This window comes from Tursiops truncatus, chromosome 11, assembly GCF_011762595.2.
Source record: "Tursiops truncatus isolate mTurTru1 chromosome 11, mTurTru1.mat.Y, whole genome shotgun sequence".
Taxonomy (NCBI): domain Eukaryota; kingdom Metazoa; phylum Chordata; class Mammalia; order Artiodactyla; family Delphinidae; genus Tursiops; species Tursiops truncatus.
The window spans coordinates 72,861,134-72,872,737 of record NC_047044.1 but is presented as its reverse complement, the minus strand read 5'-3'; the positions used below and the strand labels follow the sequence as shown (position 1 = coordinate 72,872,737).

Genomic DNA, 11,604 nt, shown 5'->3' with positions numbered 1-11,604 from the left:
GAGGCAATAACCAAGAAGGAAGGTAATAGGGGATTCAGTGCAGAGAGCAGCTAGTCTAGATTGGAGAGGCTTCTATTGATTGTGTGATTGAGAGCTTAGAAAACACCTGAGGCATATCGTACTTACTAGGTATTAGGCACTGTTGAAGGGAGGAGGGAGAGGAAGAGGAGAAGGAACTTGAACTCCAGAGGAAAAAGGCTATACTGACATAAACCTGAAGGAAACTAAGCTATGGTGATTTTTAACCTACTATGGTGAGGAAGAGAAGAATCCACTTAAACTTGACACTATAGATGTCCCCCTTTTCAGCGACACACGGGGGTAATGACCACCTATCTAATTTGTTGTTCAACCAGAACTTGTCCAAACTCCTTACACTTCAATAGTGTAAGGAGGCGCTCTAATGCTGTAACATCAGGACAACAGGTATAAACTGGAACAGCCCAAGGCGGCTTGGGGTATGTGGTCACCCTGCACAAGGGCAGTGACACTGACACAGTATGGAACGAGGTGTAGTCTATACACAGAGACAGTACATCTGCAGTGGGCAATATTAATTTCATTGTAATAATGGCAATACTGTCTTGGTTTGCAGCTTTTATGTCAACTTGCATGTAATAACAATAACTAACCTACACTATACTTAGTATGTATTTGCATTAACTTGGATGTACTGAAATGTACTAGTATGTACTTAGTATATATTAGGCTCTAAGTGTTTTGCATATATTAACTCATTTAATCCTCTGAATAGCCTTATGAGGTTGGTGCTAATATCATTCCACTTTGTGAAAAGGAAGCTAAGACAGGGAAGGAACTTGCCCAGGCTGTACCTAATTTAGGTTGGATCGAGGCTTTGAGTTTAGGCTCTCTGCCTGTTGTCTTAAACCTTACTCCCTACTGACTGTCAAATAACAGAAGACTTAACTGCACATAGAACAGAATATAAATTTCAACTTTGACAATGTAAAGCTAGGTTTGGAAGGTAGACAGGAGGTAGAAAAAAGGGAAGATGGTATGAATGTCCTCATTTTACAAAGCGTGACGTTGAGAGAGTTTATAGTTGATCAACAGTGTAGGTTTTTAAGTATATCACTACCAATCAAAGAGATCATGAGCAGTGGAATAACTAATGATGACATAACTTTACTGAGCAGTGTGGACATAGGAAGAGTGTAAATGAACTAAACCCTACTTAGTAAAATAGAAAGTGAACAGATAATGCCTCCAATTTAGTCAGAAAAATGGTCATGTAAGAGTATTACTCGGAGAAGAATTCAAAATAACAATAGTTGGACCTCCCTGGTGTCGCAGTTGTTAATAATCTGCCTGCCAAGGCAGGGGACACGCGCTTGAGCCCTGATCCGGGAAGATCCCACATGCTGCGGAGCAACGAAGCCTGTGCACACAACTACGGAGCCTGCGCTCTAGAGCCTGTGAGTCGCAACTACTGAGCCCACGTGCCGCAACTACTGAAGCCCACCCGCCTCGATCCTGTGCTTCACGACAAGAGAAGCCACTGCAATGAAGAGTAGCCCCCGCTCACGGCAACTAGAGAAAGCCTGCACGCAGTAACGAAGACCCAACTCAGCCAAAAATAAAATAATAATAAAAAAATAACAATAGTTGACGTAAACCTCATAAAAAAGGAAATCCAAACAGCCAGTAAACACAGAAAAATGTAGGACTTCATTAAGTAATAAGAGAAAAGTGAGTGAAAACCAATGATAAACATGCCAATCAGTTTGACAAATACATAAATAAAGTGTGGTAGTATCAGGTATTGTAGACTAGAGTACTATGGGAATCTCTACCCTACTTATACTGGAGTATAAATCGACACAACTACTTTGGAAAGCATTTAGCACTCTCCATCAAACTGAAGGTATATAAATAGCCTGTGACCCAGCAGCCCTCACCCCCGCCCTGTGTAAATGCACCAGAATAACCGGTACAGCAGGATTCCTGTCCATGATTTGCATTAGCACAAACTGAAAACAAACTAAATGTCCATTAAGAGTCAAAAATAAATAAATTATGTGTATTCGTACAGTGGGAAAACTATCAAGCAATAAAACTGAATGAACTAGAGCTACAGGCTGCAATGTGGATGAATTTTTTAAACCAATGTTGAGCGAAGAAATACGATAGAAAAGACTTCATATACTATGATCCTCTACATAAAGTTAGATGTTGACAAAACTAAACTCCTTTGTTAGGGATGCATGCAGGTTAAAGAAAAGGATTGTCAAGAAATGAGGACGGTGTTTAACTGGGAAGAGGGAAGGAGATTGTGATGGGAAAAGGATATGGGGGGGTTTTTGAGATGCTGACAAGTATCAATACTTTCAGATTCGAGTACTGGTTATGTAAGTATTCTCTTTTTATTTGTCACATTGACAGTTTGTTCTGTGCACTTCTCAGTACGCATATCGTATTTTACAATTAAAACCTGAGTAAAGAATTGGTCTTCTGAGTGCCGATGTGGGAGTGGGATGAGACTATTTCATTTTAAGCCCTTCACTACTGTTTGCATTCACATGTTATTCATTCAGCATTAATTGAACATATGCTGTGTACCAAGCACTCTTCTAATTTTATATGTGTTTTAACTCATGTAATCCTCACGAGAGCTCTGTGATATGGAGCTTATCTCCATTTTATAGATGAGGAAGTTGAGGCCTAGAGTTATAGAACTTGTCCAAGGTTATATAGCTAATGGGTAGTGCCAGGTCCATTTGCCTCAGAGAATCTGAATTTTTACAATATAATCTAAAAGAGAAATTAAATTGCTAATTATAAGAAAAAAATTACACATTAAAGAAGATGACAAGTTTTCATCTATGCAGTTAGAGAAAAAACACACAGTCTGTCTTTCACACACGTACATCTTGTATTGGCAGGGATTTTCCTTATTAAGCAATTATATATTGACGCCCACGTTGTGCTAGGCACAGGTGCTGGGGATAAACACTTAATAAAATACACCCCCTATCTTCAAATAACTTGCACTCTACGTGAGGAAATAAGCCAACAGTTGTAGTAGAGGTTATATACCAAGTGATACATCGCTGATGGCAGTATAAAATCTCATAAATCTTTTGGAAAGAAGTTTGGAGATAGGTACCTCAGAGCCTTAAAAATGTTCATTTGCTTTGACCTCAAACTCATTTTTATGGATTTATTGCAAGAACGTTATTCTCAATATGGAAAAAAGCCTTCATGCATAAAAACGGTTATTTTGTCTTATAATATTGAAAAGTTGGAAAGAATTTAAATGTGTAAAGTGGTTAACCAGTAAACCCACTCAGTGGAATATTTGTAGCCCACACACAAAAAAATCAAGGTTATGAATCCCCTGATTATATGAGAAATGATTGATTTCAATGTTAAATGGAGAAAAGGTGAACATAAAATTTGATATCCAATGTGATGGGAGCTTTGTCCCAGAAAAATCACCCTAGCCAGTGTACAGAGGGAGGAAGGGAGAGCAGATGACAGGAAGGAAAATTATTCCAAAGCCTTATCATTAGTCTTACTTAAGTAAACAGAATATCAAGCAATTTTACTTTCTAACTTTTTGGTTCCATATTTCCATGTAAGGGACATGAATTATTAATACTTTGTGGGAGGAGGGTACACTTTTCCACAAAAATTTAACACTGTGTTCTAATTTCCTCCACTAGAGGAAGAAACTATTTCATGTAATTGCACTTTGATGTGCTATTTAGAACCAGTCAGGAAGTTTTACTCTACTTTCCTTGACTGTGGTGAGAGCTTTTTTGTTTATTTGCTTATTTGTTTAGAAATTCTTTGAAATCGGTTTTAGAAGATTTATTAAACCATTATATTGAAAGTAGAGGAAGTTTGCAATTTTCCCCCCTTTTTCCCCATTGAAAACTTGGCGGCTTTAGTAATGAAACATTAAAGAATTTGAAGTTCTTAGACTGTCAGTTTTTTAAACATGATCTGAATATAAAAATATATGTTCATTGAGTAAATTTTTGAAAACAATGAACAACTCATTGAAGGAAATAAAAGCCACCTCTGCATGTACACACACCTGATCTGCTCTTTTGTCTGAAAAAAGTATGAAAAATATTTGTCTTACCACTAAATACTCTTCTACATCAGAGAATTTGATTAAGCTTATGCACCATCCTCCCAGGAAAAACGCACAGATATATTTTGAATGTAGAACTCCTGAAGCCCATTCATTAACTCTGGTTTGAGACCTGTTGTCATTATTTTCTTAGTGGCTTCATAGCGCATTCCTTCATTCGGTGATCTGTTTTGTTTAAACCAATCCCAATTTGGAGGCTCTTAGCCTTCTTCTAGGGTTTGGTTATAAACAATCTTAAGACATCATGTTGGTAGATAAATCTCTGCCCACATCTTTGATTTCCTTAGGGTAAACCCCTGATGTAGGATTGTTGTTAGGTACCAAGAGCTACTCTCCAGAAAGTGATACCAGCTCCTTTGCCAATGATGGCATATAATAGAGTTCCTCATTCTTTAAGTGATTGTTCAAAGCAGCTAAAATGTATAAATATACCTTACTGTTTTCATAAGTGTAGGTATTCTGATTGTTTATCGCTGCATAGGAAACCACCCTGAAACTGTGGCTTAAAACAATGAAAATCGTTTATTTTGTTCATGAGCCTGGAGGTTGAGTAGAATATTAATTCTTTTAGTACACTCTTACTGACTGAAAACAATACCTATTTGACTAGCTCACAGTTCTGTAGGTCAGAAGTCCAGGCACAGCGTGACTGGGTTTCCTGCTCAGATACACACGGGAACATGTGGGTTCCCTCCCGAGAGTTATAAGCACGTGAAATTTAAGTGTAAGACATTGAGTCCCAAACGTTGGATGTTCACCATAGTTTGTGTGGGTCACAGAGCTGAAATTAAGATTTCAGTCTGGCTGTGTTAGCATCCCGAGGCTCTGGGAAAGAATGCCTCCAAGCTTCTTCGGCTTGTTGGCATAATTCAGATTCTGCAGTTGCAGGACAGAGGTCCCCATTTCCTTGCTGGCTGTCAGTCGGGGGACAGTCTCAGGTCCTAGAGGCCTCTCGCTTGCCTTCCCTGCCGCAGCATTGGACTTCTTCAGAGCCAGCAACGGAGAGTCTCCCTCTTGTCCCTTTTGTACTTCAATTCAGGAAGAGTTCAGGTCCTTTTCATGGGGTGCCTGAGTAGGTCACATCCACCTAGAATAATCTCCCTATCTTAAAAAATCAACTGATTTTGAACCTTAGTTCCATCTGCAAAATCCCTTCACTACAGCACCTAGATTTAGAGTTTGATTGGATAAGTGGAAGGTTTGTGTACTTCAGTAAGTAGGAATCTTGGGGCCTCTGTTAGAATTCTGCCTATTGAAAGCAGTGTCCCCACTTCAAGGACCGAAGTGTCTTAGTTCCTAAAACTCCTAAGAGAGTTTATCAGTGTTCATTTTATTTCAGTGACCTTGGTGAATGGGAAGACTACCACCTCCGTGAACAGGAATGGCACCCAGCTTCCTGAGTCCACAGTGTGGCTCTGCTACTTAGTGGTGTGACCTTGGCTGTGCTGCTCTACTTATTCTACTTCTCTGCCTCTGTTTCCCTCATCTGTAAAATAGCACTTCCCTGGTGGCGCAGTGGTTGAGAGTCCGCCTGCCGATGCAGGGGACACGGGTTCGTGCCCCGGTCCGGGAGGATCCCACGTGCCACAGAGCGTCTAGGCCCGAGAGCCATGGCCGCTGAGCCTGCTTGTCCGGAGCCTGTGCTCCGCAATGGGAGAGGCCACAACAGTGAGAGGCCTACATAACGCAAAAAACAAACAAACAAAAAAAAACCATGGAGTTAGTGATCGTTCTTTCCTCGTAGGTTTTTTTTTTATACATTTATTTATTTATTTTTGGCTGCGTTGGGTCTTCGTTGCTGCTCGCGGGCTTTCTCCAGTTTGCGTCGAGCGGGGGGCTACTCTTCGTTGCAGCGTGGTGGCTTCTCATTGCGGGGCACAGGCACTAGGCGTGCAGGCTTCAGTAGTTGTGGCACGTGGGTTCTAGAGCGGTAGGCTCAGTAGTCGTGGTGCATGGGCTTAGTTGGTCCACGGCATGTGGGTTCTTCCTGGACTAGGGCTCGAACCCGTGTCCCCTGCACTGGCAGGCAGATTCTTAACCACTGTGCCAGCAGGGAAGCCCCCTTTTAGGGTTTGATGATTAGATTATTTCATACCCAGGAACTCCAGGAACAGTGCTTGACTGTGAATTGCTTTAAAAGTGAGTACTTCTTAAAAACCATGCTTTGAATCTGCAATTAGGCAATTCAGGTATGTTAAGCATGTTCATTAATAGGACTTCCTACTATAAGGGAGACCCACAAATAAAAAATAGAATTTTTCTTTCTGGGTCTTAACTTCTTATTTCTGACTTACTATGTTATTTATACGCATATGCCTTTTATGGTGGGCTACCACAAATTTATGTTGGAAAGAGTGGAATTTAAATAAATCTTACCTATGCTAACTTGATAGGTTTTGATAATTCATTTCACTAGCATGGTATGATATTACCAGTAGCAGACTAAAATCTGAGTTCACTTCTGGCTCTGCCACTAAATCCTGATGAGACCAATAGCTGGAAAGGCTTTGGGATATTATACTATGAATTAGTTATAATATTGACTCTGTTTAGGAAAACCTGGAGGAGTGTCCTAAAGCAGTTAAAGAGGAGGAAAGAGTAATAAGACTGAAGGCTGATAAACGAGTCAGTGAGGTAAACAAGTTTCTTCTTCTGCTTTAGAGAGTGTTTTAGTTTTATTTTGATTTGATTTTAAGCCATATACACATAATTTGTAAGATTTAAAACTGTAATATGTTGCAAATTTGTTGTATCAAGTGGACTTTTGCATTTACTGGTATTTAGTGATCATATGATCTATATTCCAGAAAGCATGTTTTTAAAAATGTGAAAATCTGGTTTTGTGTATGTGTATGTGTGTGTGTGTGTGTGTGTGTGTGTGCTTGCGCGTGTGCGCTTTTATATGACATTAGCTTATTTCCTGTTCATGATTCTTTGATTCAAGAAGGCACTTTTGTGCATATACTGTATATACAGTAATATAAAAGACACGATGAGACTCTCCTGGCAATGAATTAGGAAAGTGAATCATTTAAATAAATTTAAGATATTGGAAAACTTCTAAGAATGCAATGAAAGATAAAAATATATACTATGAGAATTACATTAGGTAATGTGCATGAAAGCAGGGCATAATCTAAAAAGTTCTATCTAAATATAATTTATCACAGCATGAGTGTAGGGAGGAATTTTTGAAAGTGCATCCGTTGGATTGGCGGACACTCATTCAATAAATGTTGAGCCACCTGCTCATGTAAGGCAAAAGGGGCATCATGAACATTAATGGCCTTTCTGAGAAATACTAGAGTTGAGCTTACAGGGGGTTTTAAGTGCATAGATGATGAGCGGAAGGGGAAGAGTGCATGGGGGGAATATTTTCAAGAAGCCAAAGAAAATATTGGTGATTGTACATTTAATAGATTGGGTTGGGTATGATTTAGGACTTTTAAACGTAAGCATTAGATATTTTGCTCACTAAAGTTAATTCTTAACATTCAGCAGAGTTGTAATATGTTTTATTCAAATCAGATTCTATATTTCATTTTCTAATTTAAGAGAAACTTAAAGCAGGTAATTTTCTAATGTGGAATAAGGCTCCATTTTGAATTGAACTAGTTAGAAATGTGATCTTTTGTGAAAGATCATTAATAAAACGGTAACTTTGGTTTTTTTATGTACCACCTAAGTGTTATATAGGAAACTTTGTTGGGTGCCTGTGGGTTTTGGTTACTATGTGATATGGTCTCTGTCTTTACTGGTGGAGAGTTAGGTTAATTACAAATTAATTACATTTTGAGTGTTTTAGTTTTGTTCCTTGAAAATAGGGAAGACTACTTTTGATGACAATGAGAAAAAATCATGTCAGACATTTTTAGTCTTCTTTTATAGCTGGAACATGAAAATGCCCACTTAAGAAATATGAATTTCTCTTCGTCTGAAGCCCTTCATGCCCACTCATTGACAAGCATGATCCTGGATGATGCAGGTGTTTTGGGCAGCATTGAGAATTCTTTTCAGAAGTTCCATGCTTTCTTGGATCTCCTTAAAGATGCTGGGTTAGTTCATTTCTCTTCATGGCATTCTTCTCTTTGCGACTGTGATGGTAGTTTGCTGAGGAACTGGAGCAATTTTCATCACTTCCGTGGCCATATTTAGTGTAATTATAGGTAATATAGTTGACTATTTAAAATGAGGAATTAAATTTTTTAAGAAATGCAAATAGGAAAGCGTGCTTTGGTAGAGTGCGGAGCTCATTATAAAAGAGTAACCTGTAGATAGAGTAATTAGTAGGTGTAGTTTTTTGTAAAGACTAAATTGAAGGCAGTTTTCATTGAAAATATTCGGGAATGCATAAGAATTTTCCTATCTTTCACTTATTTTGCTTGTTTGATAAGTGAATTAAAGTTATTTTTGCCTTAGACATAAAAATTATTATTAATCTGCAGGGGAGATAGGTCAGTGGTTCTCAACTGGGAGCAATTTTGCTGGAAGAGGGAAGTGGAGATTGATAGTTGATGGAGTGGTGTTTTGTCAGTGAATGAATTGGTGTTGGTGTTGGGAAGGAAGGAACAAACACATTCTTGGAAACTGGAGGAAATGTGGTAAAGAAGTGTGGGAATAGAGGTGTGAGAGGTAGTGGACGAGGTGCGTGGTAGATGTGAAGCTGCTAGTCAGACAGTGTTTAAAATGGAGCGGTAATAGGTAAGGAGATGGGATGTGTCCTAGAGGATGAATCTGGAAAGGGCTGAGAATTTGGGGGAGAGAGAGGCTTGTAGTCTGGCGTAGGATGTTGGCTTTTAAGATTTTAGAAGTATTTCATGATTGTAGGTCTGGGGAAATCTAAACTGCTCTTATGTGATTATAATAACCTTTGTCTTTTCTCCTTTCCTCCTCTGGTCCAGGCTTGGGCAGCTGGCCACAATGGCTGGTATAGATCAGTCAGATTTTCATTTACTAGGTCGTCCCCAGATGAATTCTACTGTTAGTAGTCCACGTAAAGAAGAAAAGAAGGCACTTGAAGAAGAAAAATCAGAATCAAAACAGGGTGCCCCAGGACAAATGAAAAATATCCAAGTAAGTGGACAGAACAGCACTTAATGATTCTAAGAGTGATTAGCAAAAAGGAAATGACCAAGTCAGGGAGAAAACAATAACGATCAGTCTCTAATAGTTCACATGCTCAGAACCTATAAGATTCTGGAATCCTTTCCAAATCTGAGATTAGTAAATGTGTGCCCATTTCATGATACTGTATTATTGTAAATAAGGAGACTGGAAGTTCTTTAGAAAATTTATGAGTTAAAGCAAACTATCCTTAGTGAAGAAAGAAAACATTAGAGAAAATATTCCAGATTTTAAATTGTATAAATGTCTATTCTATTCATATTTTATCTAGGTTTCTATTTGTATGCAGTCAGCTTACAGTGAAGGAACACTAATGAAGGTACACATACTGATATAATTTTTAAAATAAGTAATCCAGACATAGCTAATAGGTAACATATTACAGTGAATCACCTGGTTTTGGGAATGGGAGGGGAAAACCTGTCAGCTTTTCCTCTAGCCTTACTTGGAGCCCCCATCAACCAATCTCAGACTGGTCTTGGGAACTGACAGCTTGAGAACAGAGTTTGGTCACAAACTATATACTGTTTGCATGTGCCTGGAGGATAGGAAAGAAATTAATTATCTTACAGAATAGGGTTTTATTTTTAGTGAGGGAAAGGAAATGGGTAATAACTACCCCAGTCACCAAAGTCTGAAAATGTAGCGGACATAGCCTTGGATATAGCTAGGTTAAGCTGAGAATCACTTGGCAAGATATAATTAGAAAAAAACTGGCTCTGAAATCTTCTGAATATTGACTGTGTTAATAATAAGGTCACAGAGTAACACTGAAGTTTTGAACTCTACTTTTTAATGGTTGGCTTTGTTCATCACTGAATTTTTGTCTTGTCTTTTGTTTTTCCGTCCAGTTTCAGAAAATTACAGGTGATGCTAGGATTCCTTTGCCTCTCGACTCCTTCCATGTCCCAGTGTCTACTCAGGAGGCCTTAGAAACTTCCAAAGACAACCTGGGGGTCCCAGTCACAGAGCAGCGGCAGGAGTCTTTTGAAGAGTTCATTGCTAGAACATGTTCTCCCTTCAGCAGACATCATTTCTGGAACTGAAAGTCAAAGCAAAGAAGAGGAATTATCTAGAAATAGCAGGTCGTCTTCAGAGAGAATGAGCAAAGCACGTGAATATACCAAAAAATTCTCTGCTAGGAGACAACCTGGGAAGGACCTGCATTCCTGCTCTGACTCACCTGTAAAGCATAAAAGCAAAGGAATTGGGCAAAATAATTCTTTGGTTAATAAACCAATTAAAAGTGAGTCTTCAAAAAAACACATTTCTGTTAAAGAGAGTAGAATAGTGACTGTTTCATCAAAGACAACTAAAAGTAAACTCAATCTACTAGAACATTCTGAAGGTGATACTCCTGGATCTGATTGTGAATTTCAAGAAAGCATCCATACTCTATCACGCCTAACATAGGTCTAAATCATTTAAAATTATGTTTTTGCCTTCAAATTTTAATAAATTACTTACGTTTTTATTATAGCATATGGTGGTTTCAGTTACTTGACTGGAAGCCATTAGAGAAAGATTTATCTATACTTTTTTATTATAATGAAAGTTTTGGTGTACTTTTCCTTGTGACACTTTGCACCATTCATTCAGCTAGTGTTTACTGAGGGCTTCATATGTACAGTACTTTTCTGGGTGCTATTGCTTTCAGCAGTGAACAAAATAAAGCCTTTACTCTCCTGGAACTAGCACTCTATGTTGAGAGAAAACATAAACAACAAAGCAGGGTGTAAGGGTTAAAAAGATATGGGAATAATAAATGGAATAGTTTTACCATTTGGTTAAACATCAAACTATTATAAATCACATGGCCAGAAGCCATTGAGGTATTTTAATTCACAATAACCAGAGAGCCTCAAACATTTACCAAGGCACTTACCGTGTTTATGGACTACAGCAACGCTCTGAGGTAGGGAACTGTTACCATCCCCGTTTATAGATGAGGAGTCTGAGGAGACATTATGTGAGTTGCCCAGAATTACACAGCTGTAAGTAAGTGGGAAGCTGCGATGTGACCCGAACCCATGCTCTATTTTTTTTTTTAATGTATGGAATTTATTTTAATGTATGGACTTTATTATGTTTCATTTATTTCTGATTTATGTGAATTTCTTCTTTAAAGATTTTTTTCTGATGTCGACCATTTTTAAAGTGTTTATTGCATTTGTTACAGTATTGCTTCTGTTTTATATTTTGGTTTTTTGGCCGCAAGGCATGTGGGATCTTAGCTCCCCCACCAGGGATCGAACCCTCACCCCCTCCATTGGAAGGCGAAGTCTTAACCACTGGACCACCGCGGAAGTCCCCCTTATGTGACTATTTTTATGGCAATTTTTTTAAATTTTATTTTT

General features: G+C 38.5%; 1 protein-coding gene across 1 annotated transcript; it reads left to right on the top strand.

Annotated features, from left to right (window-relative positions):
* Positions 1-6,716: 6,716 nt before the first annotated feature.
* On the top strand, positions 6,717-11,398 carry LOC109550275 (centrosomal protein of 78 kDa-like). The gene is made up of 5 exons (XM_033866918.2): positions 6,717-6,757; positions 8,012-8,178; positions 9,025-9,196; positions 9,519-9,566; positions 10,099-11,398. Exons 2-5 carry the CDS (start codon positions 8,042-8,044, stop codon positions 10,291-10,293), a joined length of 552 nt encoding a protein of 183 aa, XP_033722809.1. The 5' UTR covers positions 6,717-6,757; positions 8,012-8,041; the 3' UTR covers positions 10,294-11,398.
* Positions 11,399-11,604: the final 206 nt, after the last annotated feature.